This window comes from Dromaius novaehollandiae, chromosome 7 (assembly GCF_036370855.1).
Source record: "Dromaius novaehollandiae isolate bDroNov1 chromosome 7, bDroNov1.hap1, whole genome shotgun sequence".
NCBI classification, from domain to species: domain Eukaryota; kingdom Metazoa; phylum Chordata; class Aves; order Casuariiformes; family Dromaiidae; genus Dromaius; species Dromaius novaehollandiae.
The window spans coordinates 16001798-16021504 of record NC_088104.1 but is presented as its reverse complement, the minus strand read 5'-3'; the positions used below and the strand labels follow the sequence as shown (position 1 = coordinate 16021504).

General features: G+C 39.7%; 1 protein-coding gene across 5 annotated transcripts in view; it reads right to left on the bottom strand.

Annotated features, from left to right (window-relative positions):
• Positions 1 to 19707, bottom strand: part of CNTNAP5 (contactin associated protein family member 5) — a 299019-nt gene that overhangs the window by 39734 nt on the left and 239578 nt on the right. For 4 of the 5 annotated variants that reach the window (XM_026118441.2, XM_026118442.2, XM_064514743.1 and 1 more), the window contains 4 exons: positions 11010 to 11137; positions 10647 to 10817; positions 8348 to 8566; positions 1493 to 1732 (listed from right to left, as the gene is read on the bottom strand). In XM_026118441.2, coding sequence (XP_025974226.1) covers positions 1493 to 1732; positions 8348 to 8566; positions 10647 to 10817; positions 11010 to 11137 — 758 coding nt within the window. The remainder of the gene's footprint in view (positions 1 to 1492; positions 1733 to 8347; positions 8567 to 10646; positions 10818 to 11009; positions 11138 to 19707) is intronic. The other variant, XM_064514741.1, reaches the window with a different exon arrangement.

The window sequence follows — 19707 nt, the reverse complement described above, 5'->3', positions numbered from 1 at the left end:
CAGCTGGCATCACTGTCTCTAAAGGAAGACCACTCTGCTTGTCCGAACTAGAGTCAATCTGTCTGACACAGAGGTATGGCGAATGGAGATAGGCCTCTAACTTAAAACTATTTCAGCGCTAGCATCAAAGCTCCACAAGCCTGCTTAGGAATACGCAGGCTTTCCATGAACACGATGGACAGGCCAGAATGTTAATCAGCCAAATAAATGTCCTGCCCACCATTTTCCAATAGTCAATATGTACGTCTATATTCTCCATCTTACCCACCACACTACGGACAACAATAAATTTGTCCTTTCCTATATTCTCTTTAAAGAAAACTGTTACTAAAGCAATGCAGTGACCAAAAGGCGGCTACTGAGGGAAAGGTAGCTCCAAAGGAAGAGAAATTTCTATCCGCACGTGCTCAGAGCCCAACAGGTCACACTTGTGTTTTCAGTATACACACAATACAGTCTGGCCACAAAATACATGCAAGTGACAACAGCAGTTTTACTCATATGAGGCACAGTAAATTCATTATGGTGATGTCTTCTGCTATAAGTTGATTGCAAGTACTGTCTTCAATAAAGCAGCTCCATCCTTATAGCAGCGGGGCCACCTCCTAACAGGACACTATGAAGTCATTCAACATGCCTCTCGTGACATCGGTGCCAAATCCTCAGCTCATGTAAGTGGGCATAGTTCTATGGACTGCAGTACAACTAGGCCGATTTACACCAGCAGATGATGCGGCCCACTTAACAAACCTGGAGCATTTGCAAGGTGAAGGGCAGCCGTGGAAATTAAAATGCTCACATTGCACCTAGCTGTTATTCAGCAGAATTTCTGTAGTTTCTTCCTCTCCCAAAGAGCATATTATCTAAACTGGATGTTCTTTATTTGCCCTGCTCCTTAGTCTGGTCAAATGCTTATATCTCCTAAGAGTCAGCAAACAGGTTCAGTGAGAATACACTCATCATAGTCTGAACTGTTCAAATCAATTTTCTCCTGAATGATGCATGCTTACTTTTAACATCTCTTAGGGTGGCCAAGTTCAGCATTGTCACAGGGATGGCAACAAGCATAAAAAGACTATCCGTCTTTGTCAACCATTGTTCCAAAACTCTGCAAAGAAAAGTTCTCAAGATTTTATTAAGGTGGAGCAAGCTGGATGAGATTTAAAAGCAAGCACACCAAACATTCAGACATGAGCAGACAACCTCGATGGAAAATTTCAGCCTCAGTGGATAATGTTTGGGCCAAGTTATATGTAATTGAATATAGAAATCACACTGGGATACAGTTTGTAACTTTAATAACAGGTAGTACAACCAGTACTATTTATAATTTCTGAGGCTATCACTGAAATCAACAAGATGAGAGATCATAGCTCATTTAAGGTAAACCCTTAGTGGTGTTCAAGGCAAAGCTGATATTAGAATGTATCCTTATAATATGGGGTACACCAAGCTGACGTGTAAGGGCTTAGGATCAAAGCATGCTGCCTACCTTCCTTGCAGAAAGGTCCTTCATAGGCTGAGTTGGTACAGTCACAAGAATAACCATTATACTTCTCCACACATTTTCCTCCATTATGGCACAGGCTACCATAACTGCTGCAATGCCCTGGACATCCAGGTTTAACACCAGGGGTCATTTTAGCTCTCTCTTCAAGGTCAAGTTTTTGCCCGTTTAAATGCAGAGATCGTATGCATCCCAAAAACCCCTTTTGTCTGGAAGCAGTTCCTCCTGAGAAAGAGAGGGCAAAGGACATGCAATCATTGATGAGTCTGTAAAGTAACTGAAGCCCTGAAGGACAATCCAGAGGTACAAATAGGAACCCATGAAGTTTAAAAAATATTATCTATTATATATCAATGCCTACAGTTGCAAAAGATGACAGATGGACAGCCCTGGAAACTAAAGGTCTCTCTTTATCATTATGAAAGGAATAAAAAGGTGCATGTGACACTTTCAGCTTGCCATTCTTCTCTTCAGTCTTATCTACTGCCCTATCTGGCATTTAGACTGCAGATTCATTTGGGAAAAGATGAGCTGCTTTATCACAAGTCTGCATATCACCTAATGCATGAGAAATCTAAACCTAAAATGTTTTTTCTATTTGTTGCCATAGTACAGAACATAAATAACACCCTAGCTAGTCCGGACAACAAGGATGAATCATGTTCAGCATCAGGCCTGCTGGCTGAGGGGAAATGGCTTTGGAAGCAGAATTCATGCATGACTGAACAACATGATGTTGCATGTGAATGGCTGTTGGAGGCACAAAATGTGAGTTTGGGTCACAATAGTGTCATTTATTTCAATTGTTAAACATAATTGCATTTCTTTGTGAAGACTGGAGCTGTATGGATCTAGGCAAGAGGGCAGTTCAGACACTATAGACCAATTAGTTTATTATCTGCCCACCGAAATTGCTAATGGTGATCCCTGTTTATAATAAAGACACCTTTCCCATAAGAGATGGTCTCTGACAATGATAATAATTAATGATGATGACAAGACTACTTTGTAAAAATATCAATACTTTCATTATTGAAGGCTTTGTTTGGCAGTTGCCAGTGTCTTGCTTTTGAAGTTACTGCAACTTCCCTGCTGAGAAATCTAATTCTGGCTCAAGACTTAACAGTGTTTTTGTAGGCTCTGAAATGTTAGCTTTTCTGGTGATGCATCTCCTGTGTAAGAGTAGGAAAGAAGTTATGTTTCCAAACCATTCTTCCATAGAAGCTTTTCCTACGTCAAAATGCATCAACTAAGAAATTATGTCTTTTAATGAATTCCTTGGAGAACAGCATCTGCTTCGTCATATATTGTTTAATTAAAACCAGGCTGCTGCAAACTAAGAGAATGAAACACCAGGCTGAAAACCAATCTCACCAAAGCCTTATTGTTCTGCTCTACTATTCTGACATATTTTGCTTTCTTGCATGTTAATCAGAGAAATACATAGGCCTTGGATTTAAATGAGAGCCTAGAAGGAAGTTTATTTTATGTTAATTTTATGGTGCCTTTCTCACTGAAAAAATATTTTCAAACACTTCTTCAGCCAAGTTCTCTTTTCTGATGTACAAATGTTAGCTTACTTATTTTAAAAGGCATCAGAGCAGAAGAACTGGGACATTTGCATTTACTGCACTGTGCAGAAATGATCCTTTTCTTTGTAGATTCTGTTCCAAAATGATATGTACCATACGGGCATTTTCAGCAATGCCTAGCGCCCAAAATTTAAAATTGCTGGTTACTATATTTTCTTTTGCATAGGAAGCAACCACAAATTTTACAAGGATAAAAGACAGAGTCCTTGACTCTGGTGTCTGCACACATACAAATCCCAGCTGTAACAGTTAAAGAATGAATAAAAAACTATTTCTAACTGTACGACAGATGTCATGTTTATTGAACTGCCCATATTCTCACTGATCTCTAAAGCACCTTGGAAAGTGAAAAAGTGAGCGATCATATGTAAAACCCATTTATGATTCTTTTCCTCTTCTAACATTTAGCAAGTATAGAGCTTATTGGAGACCATCTACTTGATCCTAGATCCACACAGTATTTACTCATCAAATCCGTTTATTATTTGGGCATTTTAGCAGTTTTCTTCAACTGGCTAGACCTATCTTCAAATACATTCCTGAACATATTCCTGGATGATTTTTGCCTCTCCCTCCAGAGTAAGTGATGCTACCTTGGCCTGTTTTTGTGCGGAGCTTGGTGAAGTTGATATTATCTGGCTTATAAGTTTGTTCTGAGTTTGTTCTTTCTACTGTAATTTCTTTAAATTAATACAACAAATATAGCCAGGTGTCGGGACACCCATGCTATGACTAAGGATTATAAAGCAGCCTAAATCATTTAGATACACATGACTCACTGAAAGAAAGGCAGAAATGGGTTTCTAATTGTTTTAGGCTGCTTTAAAATTCCAGCTCTTTTGATTTTGAGCAATCCTCAGTCTACTGACAATGAAAAATTCATTTTTCCCTTTCTCTTCACACACACAGAAAACTATCTCAGAAGCCTGCTGCACAGTCTGTGTGTGCCAATGATGGCCTTAAGCAGACTTTCTGGCTTTATTCTAAATTATTATAAGTGCAGTTGTAGAAAGAGTCTTTCTGGTACTACCTCGATAAATACATATGTGCTTTGTAAGTCAATTACACATTAAATACACCAGCTAATCATACAAACATTATTTAACCTACACTTTTGTCTCTTACTGATTATGCATAACTGAAAAGACCATTTCCTTAACGGAGAGGAACTGTAATTGAATATAGTCAGGCAGGATGGCTTTTAACACATTATTAGGTTGTATTTATAGGAAGTGATGGAATACAACAAGAATTGCAAATTTCAATCTGTCACATTGTGTTGCTGTGGATGAGAGGGAGATGAAAGGAGAAGGACTGGACAGGAACACTTCCATTTTGACTCCCCTCCCTTTGGTTTTATCACCAGGTGGATCCAACGGGAAGGGACCCATTTTCTATGGCTTATTTTACATGGCATGTATAAGAAATCATCACTGCAGTGGAATCCTGGGAACATCCTGCAGTGATGATCTCTTACTTGTGCCATGCGGTGTGCTGGCAGGCCCGGTCAAAGCAGATGCTGAGGTTCTGCTCCCCCAAGTGGAACATCCCCTGAGGACACAAGTGCTGGGCAGATGTCATGTCAGCAAGTGCAGGAGCAGCCAAGACCATTGAATCAAACACACAACAGGGCAATGAAAGGTGGCAGGGCAGAACTGAACGGAGAATAGGCAATAAGGAAAGAAATGACACCTTAATTATAGTATTTCTGTGATTATTATGAGTAGCATGCGCATACGGACAGATCCTCAGCTTTACCAGCTCCTTTTTATACCATACTGATGCATAAAAGAGGCCTCAGGGTAAACAGAAGTCACCACCTGAGTGCATCTTCCCAGGCAATGTAAAACAAGTATGAACTTCCCTATCTGTGATGCAGTACCAGTTCCAGAATGAGAGTATTGTAGGTGCATTAGTATGCAAATAATGAATTGTGGCTGCTTTATGCTTCTCAAGGCCCATAAGTGACCAAAGGAAGCTTTCTAATAGATAGTATTGGGCTTCCAAGTAACATAATGTCAGTTCAAGCCCAGTAAGACATGATTAACTATCGGAGTTACACCACAGAAATGCAGCTTAGAAATACTAAAATGCACTCATAGTTATATCTAAGAACATAGAGCAAGCTGAAAATTGAATTTTACCCTGGAAATATCCCAGATCGGCTGAAGTTCGAGAATGTGAAAAACTTAAAATTAGCATAGGAACAAAATAAATCATGGTGATACTCCCCAGGTTCTGCCCACTGTCTCCGAACACCTGGATTTCTCTGCTAGAATGACCAGCCATGACCACTGAACTCACTGTCATTATACATTAGTTAGTATCCACAAGGTAAATGAAGTTCACATCTTTCACTGTCTTGTGTTAGGTCACAACCAACTTTTCCTCTATCTAAAAGGACTAGAGAGGTGTTGTGGTTTGGCAGTTTTTGGTTTGGTTTCTTATGGAAAAGAGTATTTATTTCAATATGTGGTTCCTTTTAATCTCCGAATCCTGATATTTTTAAACTCCTTGCCCAAATTTAACGGAGAGGATATTATGTTCTCCCAATTTTCATGAAAATAGATAGCTGGCTAAATGAGAAAGAAACAGCACTGAGATCTCCGCTCAGGGAAACTGCAGTGTGAACTCGTCCCTTACCGGACATAAAAGAACCTACACACGCAAAAGAGAAATCCTTCTCTGTGCTTAGTCATTGGAAAATCTTTAGTAAAAGCCTGAATCTCCTAAAATAATGAAGTCAGTCAATCTCAAGATAAACTTCCAAAGACAGATAGGCCTTCTTAACTCCCTCCTTGCAAAGTATTTAAAGGTTGATTAACTTACTCAGATAGCAGTATCACCAGATTAGAAGTAAACGAAACACAGTTCCAAGGCTGCCTATGTCTGTTTTGTTAACATTTATGGAGAAGGCTTCTGTTCAACTTCCTTTGATATAAGTCACAGAAGGTAAAGTCTGTTTGACAGACCAACTTTAAAACAAACAACATAAAAACCTGAGAGCCAAATCCTTCTATCACATACAGTCTTAAATGTACCAGGTTCTTGGGTTAAGGAGGAAAAATCTGGACAAATATTATATGCCAATAATCCCCTCTAGTCAAATTTTATAGAAGCCCAAATTCATTTTATGCGTAAGATCTACTATGTATAACCGCAAAAGAAACCAAGACAAAACAGACTCACATATTCTGTGCATACATTGATATCTCTCAGGCTATAGGAAAAAAGATCATGGTTTGAAAGCTACATTGAATCTCCATTCAACCATCATCACAGTGCTGTGTGATACTAATATAGTTCCTTCATCCCAGAGGATCAATAAATCCTTCCAGAATATAAATAAACTAAATTAAATGTTGTCATTGAGCCTTATTTATGATGTTTACAAAATATTTGAATTGATTCTGGAGAAGAATCAACAACAACAAAAAAAAAACAGTTAGATCTTGATGACTAGCCACTTCCACCATGGAAACAAAGTTCCAGGTTTAAATGGAATGAAATAGGGAGATTAAATTAAAAGATATTAGGAGCATTTTTAAAACAGCAAATCATGTCAGTTATATAGATTATTAATTAAGAATATGTATACTAATTGTGGCAACTCCTTAATCATCATCAGTGTGCACAATGTTGCATCTGTAGAAACAAGTATGTCGTGGATTATGGAGGGGAGAAATACTATTATGGGCTGCTGCTTCTTTCCCTTTTACAATGTTAAAATGTTGTTTATTCATTTTTTTTCCAGATAGGATAAAATTCACTCCACATGGTTCAGGTATTAAATCAGTTGCTTCCTATTAGAGATTGGAATGAGACCTTCAGTGGAGACAAATTATGCCGCATCTGTGTATGGTTGGACTTCTGCCATCTTTCCCTGAAGCACCTGGGGACAAACAGCATCAGAATGAGAAGGCTGTTTAGGTTTCCATCCCTTCCAGTCTTTGAAAGTCTTGGAAAATCTTGGCCTTCAATATGCATTTCTGCAGTGGCTAAAGGTCAAAAAACGCTCCTAAGAAGCAGGTTTTCTATTCCTTTCGCTCAGGTTCAGTAAAAGTGTGGAGGGACAACTGAATGCAATCGTACTACTGCACAGTTAGAAGTGTTCAATCCTCAGGTGAGACAAAGTAACTATGTCCTATGTCTTCCCATGTCCCTAAGATGTCTGAGGCAACACAACTGACTGCCTCCAGGCCCCCTGCTCACAGAACAGCTCTTAGGAGCATCCTGACAATTGAGGAACACATCATTCATCACTCCACAAAACAGAAACCTCACACTGTGACAGTCTTAAACTTGTCTTTCTGAGTTCTTTGGTGAATTTTTCTCAGGCTGAGTCTGTCAGAGATTATTTCAGGTATGAATCAACTGCTATGAGGGAAGGACTCATGGCCATGGATGAAGCTGTATCACTTTATTAACAGATTCACTTCTTCCATTCAAAGCCCAGTAATTACTGCATACATAACTTGCTGAGATCTCAGATAAACACCTCCAAATCTTCTTAAAGGGTCTGGATACATAGGTAAGCTTTAATAAAGTGTGGTATTGACAGACTGAGGTTTGTTACAGAATTTCAGCTAAGAGAATCCATTTTAAGAAAAGAATCAGTAATTAGCTATTTATGGTCCTGATCAGAAGGGGAGTGTTCAGGTACAGAAAAGGCAAAAGACCATCTGTAGTCCCTGATTCAATTATCAAGTACAAGCCGGTACCAGTCTATGTTTCATGTGCATTGGAGATAGGGAAATAAACCATACATAAACAAAGGGATTTTTTTTACAGATCACCTGCAGTTAAAATAGCTATATTTGCTTTGACTGCATTCATAGTTCTCTCACACATACACTCTAGGGCCCAATGAAGGTTTTGGCAGGAGCGTTTGAAGGAACAGGTTTTGAGTACATAACATAATCAGAAGGTTTTGCCCCAGAAACTTGCATGAAGAATTTGTGCCTTTTACATCGCATCTGAACAAGAGAGATCACATCCACTACAGCAAATTACACAGCTGAACAAGAGGAAATACCAAACAGAATTCTTTGGCACTAAATATGTATGACTAATGCTTTGAGTGTAGAGGCAGTAGTATGGGTTTGCTTTACACTGTCCATGCCAGGGGTGGAAGAGAAGGAGGCAGAAGAGGTTGCCATACCCAAGCTCAGTGGCAAAACAATCCCATTACCAGGTTTGGACATAAAAATATTGCAGGCATCCACAGAAACCCTTAAATGCTCCCTACCTACAAATAATTGGCTGTTCAGCTGCAAACGGAAGTGGCCCTCTGCAGGTGCCTCCAAGACCTTCTTGGGGAGGCTGTCCACTTGAAGAGAGGTTTGCTTGAGGTTCCTCTCCGCTCGAACGTAGTGCCAGTGGTTGTCATTCAGGGGTGTGGGAGACTGCACTGTGGCTTCCATGGGACCATTTCCAACGTCTATGGAAAAGGTGATCTCCTTGGGGGCTGGAACAGATACATAGATGTGAAGAGGAAATGAAGGTCTGAATTAAATAGTGGTTTTGACATCAAGAAATCTTACATAAATACAGGGTCCATTAACTTTTATGCCAGCAAATAGTACAGCATCATTTACCTCCCATCTCCTACACAGCAGCTTATATGTAAATCTAAGCCTGGGGCCTCACTGATCTCTGCTGTGATTATGCTTGGCTGTGGGTACCCATCTTTTTTGCTATAACAATTATTGTGCCCTAGAAATGGTAGTTTATTCTCTTTTGGAAATAAAAGTGCCAAATACTGTACTAAAGTCACGCAGTGGTAGCAAAAGCTTTTGGACAATAGTGCTAAGATGGTGGAAAGGACGAAGGAGCTCTTTCTGACAAAATCTTTCAATATGCACATATTTAGCAACCACAGAACTTAGCAGTATGCAGTAGGAGAGAAACCTCCAAGCATTTCTTTGCATGAATAAGCCTGACCCAGGAAGCAAGAAAAAACAGACAAGAAAGACTAGTTCGTTGATGATCCCAAATTAGAGGGGCATATGTCATACATGCCCACAGAGAGCAAGGCTCCTAGAGACAATATTATAATTGGAAAGCAAAAATCATATAATAAGTAGCTCATCTTGCTCTGATGAAAGCCTAAAACTCTTTAACATTCTAGTTCCTGATTTTTTTTTCTCCCTAAAATGCTGAATACAACCAGAGAGAGCAAGGATCAGGTCTGCAGACTGCACACCAACCAGAAGGTAGTGGATTAAAAATTCATAAAAACCTGTTTTTTCAAGCCCAACAAATCGGACAGGTCTGGTTTTCAAAGGTGCTCCTTAGATAGCTAAGATAGGAAATACTTCATGGGGATAGACAAAAATCTATTCCGAGCTCCTGCATCTGCTGAAAGGCCATTTCCTTTCTAAGCAGCTGGTCTGCAGAGCTTCCTTCAGGCTGCAAATTCCATCTGGCAGCAAGAAACACAACACAAAACTACTAATGAGAAGACTAAAGTTTAAAAGAAAAGACTTTCCTCAAACTTTTAAATAACTCATTTCTGCATGTGTGTTTACTGCAGATATGAAAGCATTCACTAAACAGTCATCTTAGCGGTTTGCAGTATTTATCATACTTGATATCAAACTGCCATTTTTATTTCTATGGCCCTGAAAATGAAATGCAGTACACTGAAGTACAACCAAATTGGACTTTGATGTGCAATTAACAGTAAATCATACCTCATTACCTTGTGATAATGCACCATGACATTTACCATTGGTTTAATGAATCAAAGGGCCTTGGGGCCCTATTTTATTCAATTTTATGTTGGGGTTATTATAGGCATATTATAAAATGCATAGCACTCAGTTTGTTTTTCCTAAGCTTGACAGAATTTGGAATACAAGAGTCATATTTCACTTCAAAGCCACAATACCCGTTTGTCACTTATAAATATCTGAAGTCATCAGAACAGGGGTGAGGCTAAATCTGCTAAGTTCCCTACTCTTCTCTTTTATACACTGAGTTACAGGTACACTGCAGCCATTAACTAAATTTTAAAGTATTCAAGACCCATTACAACTGTGACTGACTCCTCTTACATTAGCCTCCTAGCCTTCATAAACCCTCCCTCATAGTTGTACCATAGATGCTGAATTCCTCTAAAACACTGGATATGACACTGGTACAATAATAAAAGTAACCATCTGAATGATTTGTATTAAATTTTACATCTCTCAATTAAAATTACAACCTACAGGCACATCTACTGCTCTTTCTCTAAAGAGAAAAAACGGGAAGAAATTAAGGGATGGAAAGATAAATAATGTTATCTCTTTCTTCATGAAAGACAAACTAACTGAGTCATAGCAAGATTAAGTGTAATGACCAAGGGTATACAGGGAAACTCTGACAGGAGAGGGAATTGAGTCTACATCATTTGCATCCAGTCCAATGAGTCTCTACATCTCCAATTTATTCCCTCTTCAGTCTCCTCTGACAGTCCCAAGACAGAAGAAAAACCATCCTTCCTGCTTCCCAGCTCCTATCAAATTGGGCATATGGAAAACATACTCAGTGGGAACACTTACAGCTTATTTCAACACGTATGAAGTCTTTAATCCCCAGGTTTTCCAAGAAGACGCCAGCCAGGGCGGTGGTTTTAAAGAAGAAGGAGATGTCTGCGCTGAACTCAGCGTGGAAGGTGGGGAAGTGGAGGTAGGAGGCCTCGGTGTTGAAGGACGCGGCGTTCCAGAACTGCCCTGCAAATGACAACCCCCTTCTCTATAGTTAATGGGCACAGGACAGCAGCTGTGAGCTGCTCAGGGAAAGGCACCTTCTAGCAAAAAAAAAAAAAACAAAAAACCCCCACACCCTTAAACCCCCCCAAACAAACAAACCAAAAGAGAGGAGACATTCTGTACCTATGGAAATTGAGAAGAGCTAGTACTCACTGTCTCCATAGCAACGCAAAGGGCCGATTTTCCAAGCAGCCTCAGAATTTGATCTGTTCGTGTCAGTGATCACTATCTGAGTTACAGGCAAATGGTCTTTGAAAGCAAGGAGGCCAGTATCATTTGTCCTGGATTATAATAAACAAACAAAAAAGAGACAGATAAACCACAGACAAAATCCTCAGCTTTCGTCATGCAAGTTAAAGACGGAAGGTCTTTACAAAATTACCTAGAAGACTTGTGATTAGTTCCTGTTGCTTAAGATACACACACTCACACGTGTGTATATGTGATCTATACTCACACATAATACTGATCCTTGAAGACACTGCATTTTGATACATGATACTGTCTGGCATGGTCTGTGACTGTGTTTTAGATATGCAAAACAATAGTGAAGCAGAGCATATCTCTGATGGACATCACTGTAAAATGGGGTATATTAAATTTCCTCAGCAGAATGAATTTGACGTGGATCAGGTATAAGCCCAAGTCTAACCTTCTGTTAGGTAGCCAGAGACAAGTACAGCATTTATGCTGGCTTTATGTTTTATCCCAGCAGCAGGAGGACACATGACACCTGATCCTGCATACTGTTAGCGTGGAGCAGCCAGACAGTACAGGATCCATCTTCAAGATGACTAGTGCACAACTGACTGTGCGCATTTTTGAAGAACATTGAATTGGCAGAGCAAGTTTCCACCGAATCAGCCCTTTGCATCATGTGCCTGTGAGATTTTTGGTCAAGCAACTGAAGTACTGTAGCCTGATTTACTGCATTGTCAACCTACAGTCTCTATCAGCTGGGCTTATCCTGTGACTAACTTGCATGTGGCTGCTAAAAAGGAGTAGGATGGAAAGGTCTCTGGATGATCATTATTTTTTTTTTACTCTGAGAGTCCTAGGGAAAGTGCTGTCCTTGAAATGCAGCATGGCATTTCATGGCAGCCCTCTGGTCCCTGAGATGATTTCATGGCTTTGTCTCTGGCAGCGTGTACAGCTGTGGAGTCATTCCACCCTACTTCGGGGATTTAACTGAGCTCTCCAGGCATTTAACTCCTGATCTCACTAGAGCTGAACTGCCCTCTGGAGCTGTTTCTCTGACCACTGACCACAGAACGAGGCAAGCGCTACTACATGTCTAATGTAGGCACCTCCCCTCCATAGCCATGAGCTTTTCTTCTTCCAGCTCTTTTGCTCCGAGTTGAGGTCTGCTGTGAATGTGGGCACATCAGCCCTGCAGAACATCCACCACTGAGCTGAATCTCAGTAATTTGAGGGGGAAAGCAGCCCTACCTCTACACGGCCAAGCAATCTGCATACCAGGTATTCTTGCCTTCCTTTTTGAGTGAGACCACTGGGACCGCCGGGGCAGACTGCCTGGGCTACTTACAGGCTTCTCATAATTTTACCTTCCACAAAAGGTCCTCTCATTACAGTTCCTGCAGGAAGGGACACACTATTTTCTCAAAGAAATAATATGAGCAACGCAGCTGTGTCATTCCGACACAACCTCAGATGTTTGCTTAGCTGAATAAGTCCTCTATTCTGATTAATACCTTACCTAAATTAGAAGGGGTATTCTGATCTTTTTGCTATAGCTTGCACTCATTTCATTTATTTTTCATCATTTCTAATTACATGTAGCACAGTTAAGCATCTGGTAATTCCAAGGGAAAAGGAGACATACCCTCTTTGCCCCTAACATTTTGTTGTCGCTTTGGCAGATGTCTGACATACAGATAATGACAGATACAGTGCAGAAAGATGAAATTCCCAGACATCAGGCAGAGTGATGACTTCAATACAGACTCAGAAGGAGAAGTACCATGTATGGGTCAAAAGTACCTAGTCCCCAAATCTCTTCATGGAATCTCTCAGCAGGGTACTCATATAACTTATAGTATCAGCCTTTGAAAGTTAATAAAAATGCTCTCAACAGATTGAAAATGATTGTAAAAAAAGGGTCCATCTGAGTATTTCTTAGGAAGATAAGAAATTAAATAAAGTGGTTTTGTCAGTGGGAGACAGAAAAGTAGGCAGCAAGAATGAAAGCAAGGCATAAAGATGTAAAGAAGGAGGACATAAAAATATGCAATATATACATGCATAACTAAGCTGACATTTACTTTTTAAAAAAGATTTTTCACAAAAAATATTTAGGGAGGTTTCCCCAAAAATTTTCATTGAAAAATAGTGCAAACATTTGACCAGTTATGATCAGTATTAAAATAAAAATCAGTATCTTCCCTCAGTTATCACTGAAGATATCTATAAGAAATGAAATGGTGACATTTTTAAGAAATCTACTGCACATGTCTGAAAACTGTATTGCTTATTAGGTATTTTGTTATATTGTACAAAGTTCTTTTATATCGAACTTTATGACTCTGAGTTTTTACTAGTTATATGCCAGTGTCACAGAGAACTTCAGTAGCATAGCTCAATTGTGAGAAAGAAAGATATTCTAGGACTAATGAAAATCATCATTTTTATGTTAATGCCTTGAAAACTCAATCAAGTTCCTCTTGAAGCTCAGACAGCACATTAAATATATTTTATTCTCTCACACATGGAAAGAGAAGAAGTATGTATGGATACATATTCTCATACAAACAGACACTTTGAACTAAAGCCTATTAGAAACATTCTGCCCTCCAGAGAAAGTGTTAATGATGGGGAACAACTTACATATTTTCAGTTTAGCATTATTATCATTGTGAGAAATCAAGTTTTGGGTGAAATATCAGCACCTAAGATGTTTCAGCTAAGAAAAGCAAAAAAGAGATTTGGAGACACTATGCTGTGCCTTGTGGATGATAAAGCTTGAGTCTTCTGCTTTCCTGGTCTTAAGCTGAACTATTTCAGACTCCACTTCTTACTAAGCACCAGGATTTCTCTCTTCTTTCTGTGCTGCATTATGGCAGCATCTGAATTATGGGAAAACTGCCTAAGAGCACAGCAAGAGAACATCATATACCTGAACAATAATTTTCTGGAGGCACTACTGTGCCATTACAAAATACAAGTATTCCAGGTTTTGGGTAAAATATTTGGAGATTTGGCTGAGAAAGGTTTGGGGGGTCACTTCTAATCTATTATACTTTTCAAAAAAATATTTTCTGATAGAGAGCATCTACACTGTGATGGGTGCATAAATGATTTTATATCTTTTAAACAAAAATATAGCCTTGTTAGAGTCATTATCTTTGTTTTTGTTCCCAGAGCTAGCTTTTACATATACATGTTTTAATCTAACATTTAACATACACTTAAAAACAGATTGCATTTGGTTTTCCACAGCTGCTTCTCAGCTTAGTCAAAAACACTGCCTGATTTCTCTTAGCAGGTTTCACACAGCCCTCTGCTACCACTTCCACTCCCCTGTGCCTGCTGTAAAATGCTACAGCCTACTTCTCAGAAGTACTGAGACCTCTGGGGGGTGCCTGCCTGCAGGAAGGTCCTGGGAGGTAGTGCTTTTTGGTCAGAAATGTGAGCTAGGTCCTGTTTTCACACAAAATAAAGCAGATTTCATCCCATTCTTGAAAGGAGTTGTTTGCGTGCAGAAAATGGTGCAAATAAATTAATAAAATCGGGAAGTAACTTTTTTTCTATCTGATTTCCGAACAACTTCAGATGAAAAAATTGAATATTTTTCAATGTGGAAAGCACCCTCAATGAATGGCCCTTACTCTGAACTCTTCACATTACAAGTAGTATCGATTTGTACTTCCCACAAGGAAAAACAAAACAAAAAATCCAACAATTCTCTTCAAATCACTGAATTATTTTTAACTATGGGTATTAAATACAGTTGGATGTCATTTGTGCATCCATGACTGAAGACTCATATCTGTATCTACCCAAAGGACTCCCTCAATAAGTTATGAGAAATGTTACACCTCAAATAAATTTTCTATATATGGGGGGGGGGGGGAAAAAGAGTTTCATCACAAGTACAGAAATGCTAAAGGTGATAGTGCAGCATCTGGATCATTTAAAATGTAGCGCAGGTAGTCTTACCTGTGAATGATGAATACCTATTTTGATGACAACATTATGGGACTTCTTTTTTTTCCTATGTCCTAATAAAAGTATACTAAAAAACCCCTCACGCTATGGTAACCCAACAGCATAAACCATCATAAACTGGTAACCTCTAGGTAGTTGTTTCCACATTTCTTCTAACAGATGGTAGAGCTGTGGTGCCATTAAATATAACTTCTTCTCATATGGTCCCCTATTGGTATGCTTTCTTTTTGTATATTAATGAAAACTCTGGTGGGGTCTGAGCCTCAGTAGATCAGATATGCAGTACAGATTTTCATGAATACAGTGCATTTGGGGAAAAGAAAACTATCATCAGCAGATGTCAATGAACAGCATGAGGAATTGGCCATTAAAAAAGGCTTCCATCAGATAAAGTTTTGAGCCTCGTGCAGGACAGATCATTAATAATCCAAAGGAATACATTTTAATTACTCTCTCTCCTACCAGCTGCATCCAAAGATGCTTTACCGAGTACAATAACATACAGTCACAATAAAGAAAAAACAGCAGCAGAAGGGGACATATTTAACAGGTGAAGGCAAGATGCAGTGGATTTATTTTGCTGCTGAAACTAGGAGAGAGGTGCAGAGAAAGAGAGTTTGGTAATGATAGTAATGAACTGATTCGTGCCACCTCAGGGGGCTGCTGCAGCCAGCTCTCGGCAGGCAGCTTATCTAGTTTGTTGACAAATGCAGTCATGAAGGCAGATCTCCAAGACAGCTCTGTGCGGGCCAGGTCACCGCTGGCAGGATTTATTTAGCAGCTCACACACACCATGGTGCAGACTAGCTTGTCCTGCCTCGGGGACAGTGGTTCGGTGCAGGACAGGGGCAGGCAAACCCCGTCAAACCTGGGCTCGCCAGCTGTCAGGTTTGTTGGCTCTGCTCTCCTCAGTCCTTCCAGTTTTAGCACCCCGGCTCCGGCACAGACAATTTAACACAAATACAGCTCAGCCAGAGAGGGCTCCATTCACTTCTGCAGCGTTTCGCTCCTCGAACCATCAAAGGCGGGTATACTCAATATAGATCTGGGGGAGCCAAAGTAGGTCTGACAACAATAGTAATAGCTGTTTTTTTTTTTTTTTTTTTGTAATGTCCTGTGGTTTCCTTGATGCCTGCAATGCCCCAAAGGCACAGTAAAGAGGTGAATGCATGTTACTTTGGAAATGAGAAGATTTGAAGGCTCAGTGCCCCAGTGAAGAGGGCTGTTCTGGAAGATAAGAGAGGAGGATGTTTGTATAACCTGAATAATAAGACAACAGAAATAGAAAGATGGCCAGTCGATTAATGGTCAGAATTGACACTGCCCACCATTCTCTCCTGAGAAGGCTGAGATTCCTATACAAAATGGCATCCAAAGATGCCATTCTTCCTATACAGAACAAAAAGCTTTAAAGTTTCCCAGATTTACAAGGGTCTACAGACAATACAGTCAGTAAGTTTTGTTTGATGACTGGCTTCAGTCAAGAGGTTGCATTTGAAGCAGAAAATGGATTTTAGACACTGAGAGACCAAAGTAGCAAATGGACATCAGGACAGTCACATACTACCATGGCATGAAAGAGATTCCTCCCATTTAAATGAAAGGTTTGGTGAGCAGCAAGACGTTCATTGCCAAGACAGAAGAATTTTGCTTGAAACGAAAAACAAACTGGGAGGGTTATTTAAGGATCCAAAGCATTGCTGGAGTGGACAGAAGATAACACAACCCTGCCTCCATTTCAGAAATGCTTTATTCTTCACATCAGTTTAACACCTTTCCCCAATAATGCCTGCATCAAGAGTATACCTTCTTTTTGAAATAGTGCAAATCTTCTAGAAAGACAATTACTTTCAAGGTAAGCTCTGGAAGCCATGGCAAATCTGTGTTGTCTCTACATAATTTGTTCCAACAGTTAAATATTCCCACTGTTGGGGAAGAGAGAGAAAGAAACATTTTTTGGACTGTATTTCACTTCAGCTTCCAGCCACTGAAGCTCACTGATTTTTCCCACCCACTAGATAAAAGAGCCTTCAGCAGTCAAGAATTTCTCTTTAGAGGTATGAATAGACTACAATCAAATCACGTTTAACACCTTTCCAGACCCATTTTTTGGGTCAAGGTTAGAACATTATGACAGGATCATGCTGATTTCTGCCTCTGTTCCCTCAGCAGATGTCTTCTCCCACTCTCCAGCAAATATCATGGAGTTGTTCCACTAGTCTACCATATTAGAATTAGCTGTCATCATATTGCAGAGTATGGAAGTATGGTGAGGAAAGGAGTGAGGAGCTGGATGGAAAAAGATTTTTTTCACTAGAGTGATTTAGTAAGAAGAAAAGGAAAACAATATGAGCCTTCCCCATATAGCACACACCTAATTATACTCCTGTTCATCTGGCTACCATAACTCCAGAGGGACTAACTTAGCGTCATGTCAAGCAGGAGACAGAGTTAGCAGCTTGCTCAGGTGTCTGCTTAGATATCATTTAAAAGTCAGCATGCCTGGAAGTGCATATTGTGTTCTGCCAAACACCTGGTTCAGGACTTTTTTCCTTTTTTCTTTACTGTTTTCTCTCAGTTTCTGTTTTGGGGTTTTTTTTTGTTTTTTTTCTTCTTTCCTGTCTGCTCAGAGAAATTAGTAGGCTCTTCTTCACTGAAGAGGTAGTCTAGGAAAACAAAATCAAAGTAAAATCCTCAGCCCTTCTCCTCTTCAGAAGGAGGCTCCAGCCATTCTGGCGAGTTTCTACCCTTGAGTAGTCTGATTTATCTAAGAGGAACAAAAATGATTTTCTGGTTTTCCACTCTGCAGCACCCATTTTGTTTCATGTGAAGGCAAATAAATGCATTTACTACTGTCTTGCTCCTGCCTCTAAAATATATAACAGGTTAGATTCACAGTTCAGATCTCAGCAGGTTTCAGATTCAAATACTCATTTTATATCAGGGGCTCAGTGTTCTAGCAGAGCAGTACAAAAGCAATCTTCAAGAGGCACGAAATTTCTTATATTTAGAAACTGTTTGCAGAGGCTTTTTCAGCTTTTAAACAGGAAACCTGCAATTTAGAATGCCGCTAAACAGAAGTCCAGATTTATAATGGATTAAAAAAAAAAAACAAACTAGACCCCCCAAACCAACAAACAATAGGCAGTTTAGCTGAGGAAACTTTTATCTGTATCCTGTTATCATCATGAAATTAGGAGAAACAAGCAGCTCTGTGAGCAGCCAAGGCAATGAAGCCAGATTTTCAACATCTCTCTCCCATGTGGTTTTTCCGAAATCTAATAAAATTGTAAGCTTATTCTTCCTTCTTGCAGGTTTTAATTGACTTTTTTCCCCCAACCTAGCAAAAATTTTTACAGTATGTGCAATTTCTAATACTTCTGAGATTTCTACTTCTCCGTTAAATATTTTTGAAATATATTCAAAATGGTTGGGGAGGCTGGGGCTGGTAATGGAGATAAACACACACATAGCACAACTTTCTTAGGTCTCATTTCCTCTAGGAAACCCAGCTGAAACCTTATAGAACTACATTTAGTTTTCACCTTGCACTAGTTTGTCTGATCTTGTGCTGCACTGTCCTGCAGTCTCACACTATCACCAAAATGGTCTGTCAGCATCACACGACCCGCTCAGCTTGAGCGGCAGCTTACCAAACTGAGTAAAACACGGACAATTAATCGAGCCAGGCACTCAGTAAAAGTAGATTCTTTTGATGCTCATGTGCATACCTCACCAAAGTGCTCATGATAACCAAACATTAAAGAAAAGGTAGATTAACAGGCACAGCAAGAGTTTTCTGTACAAATGGCATTCATAAAAAAAAATTTACGTAAAAAGCTTCTCAAAGGAACACCATTACAATTATGGTTTTCAAAAGGGCATAGTGACCCCAGGGATGCCAAGAGTTCATGTAAACACACCACGCCATCTGCGAAGGCCCTCCTCCAAGTGCCACAGATTGAGCATCCAAAAAAGCACAATGCTTGAAATGACGAGTCATTCCTGAAAATCTAGGGATGAGTCTTTTTGATTCAAGGACCCTGATGGTCGCTTACTCACTCTCTTTTAAGTGAAGGTTTCACAGGTTCCATAGTTCAGACACTATTTCAAACACAGTGGCCTTTACAGTTGTTATATTTCTTGTCTACTTTCATTATTCTTAATTTCTAAAGAACTCTAGGTTAAAGTATTTTGTTTTAGAGAAAGGACAGCAACTCCCATCAATGATTTAGCAGGGAGAGAGGGTGAAGCAAAGTTTTCACAGGTATTTTCACAGCGTTTCAAACTGCCATTTTAACAACCCTGTCTGGCATTCCTATCCTCTCCAACCCAAGTACGGAATGAATTTGAAAGTACAGCAACTAGCTCTAAGCTGCCAGAGGGTCTCTGAAGGGTGCAGAGAATGGACGAAGGAGTTGCGGGGTGGCATGTGGCAATTCCTGTAGCATCAGGGAACAGTCAAAACTCTGAAACTGAGCAAGGCTTTTAATGTCCATGACACATGTCTAAAACTTTCTATGGAGACTGATTTAGACCCCACTGAAGTCAAAGAAAGTCTTTCCATTGACTCAAAAAAAGCTTGGGACCCAATATAAAAGAAAATTCAGGCACATACAGGTACACTGTTTCATAAGAAAAATACATGTCCTTTGGATAGTACAGA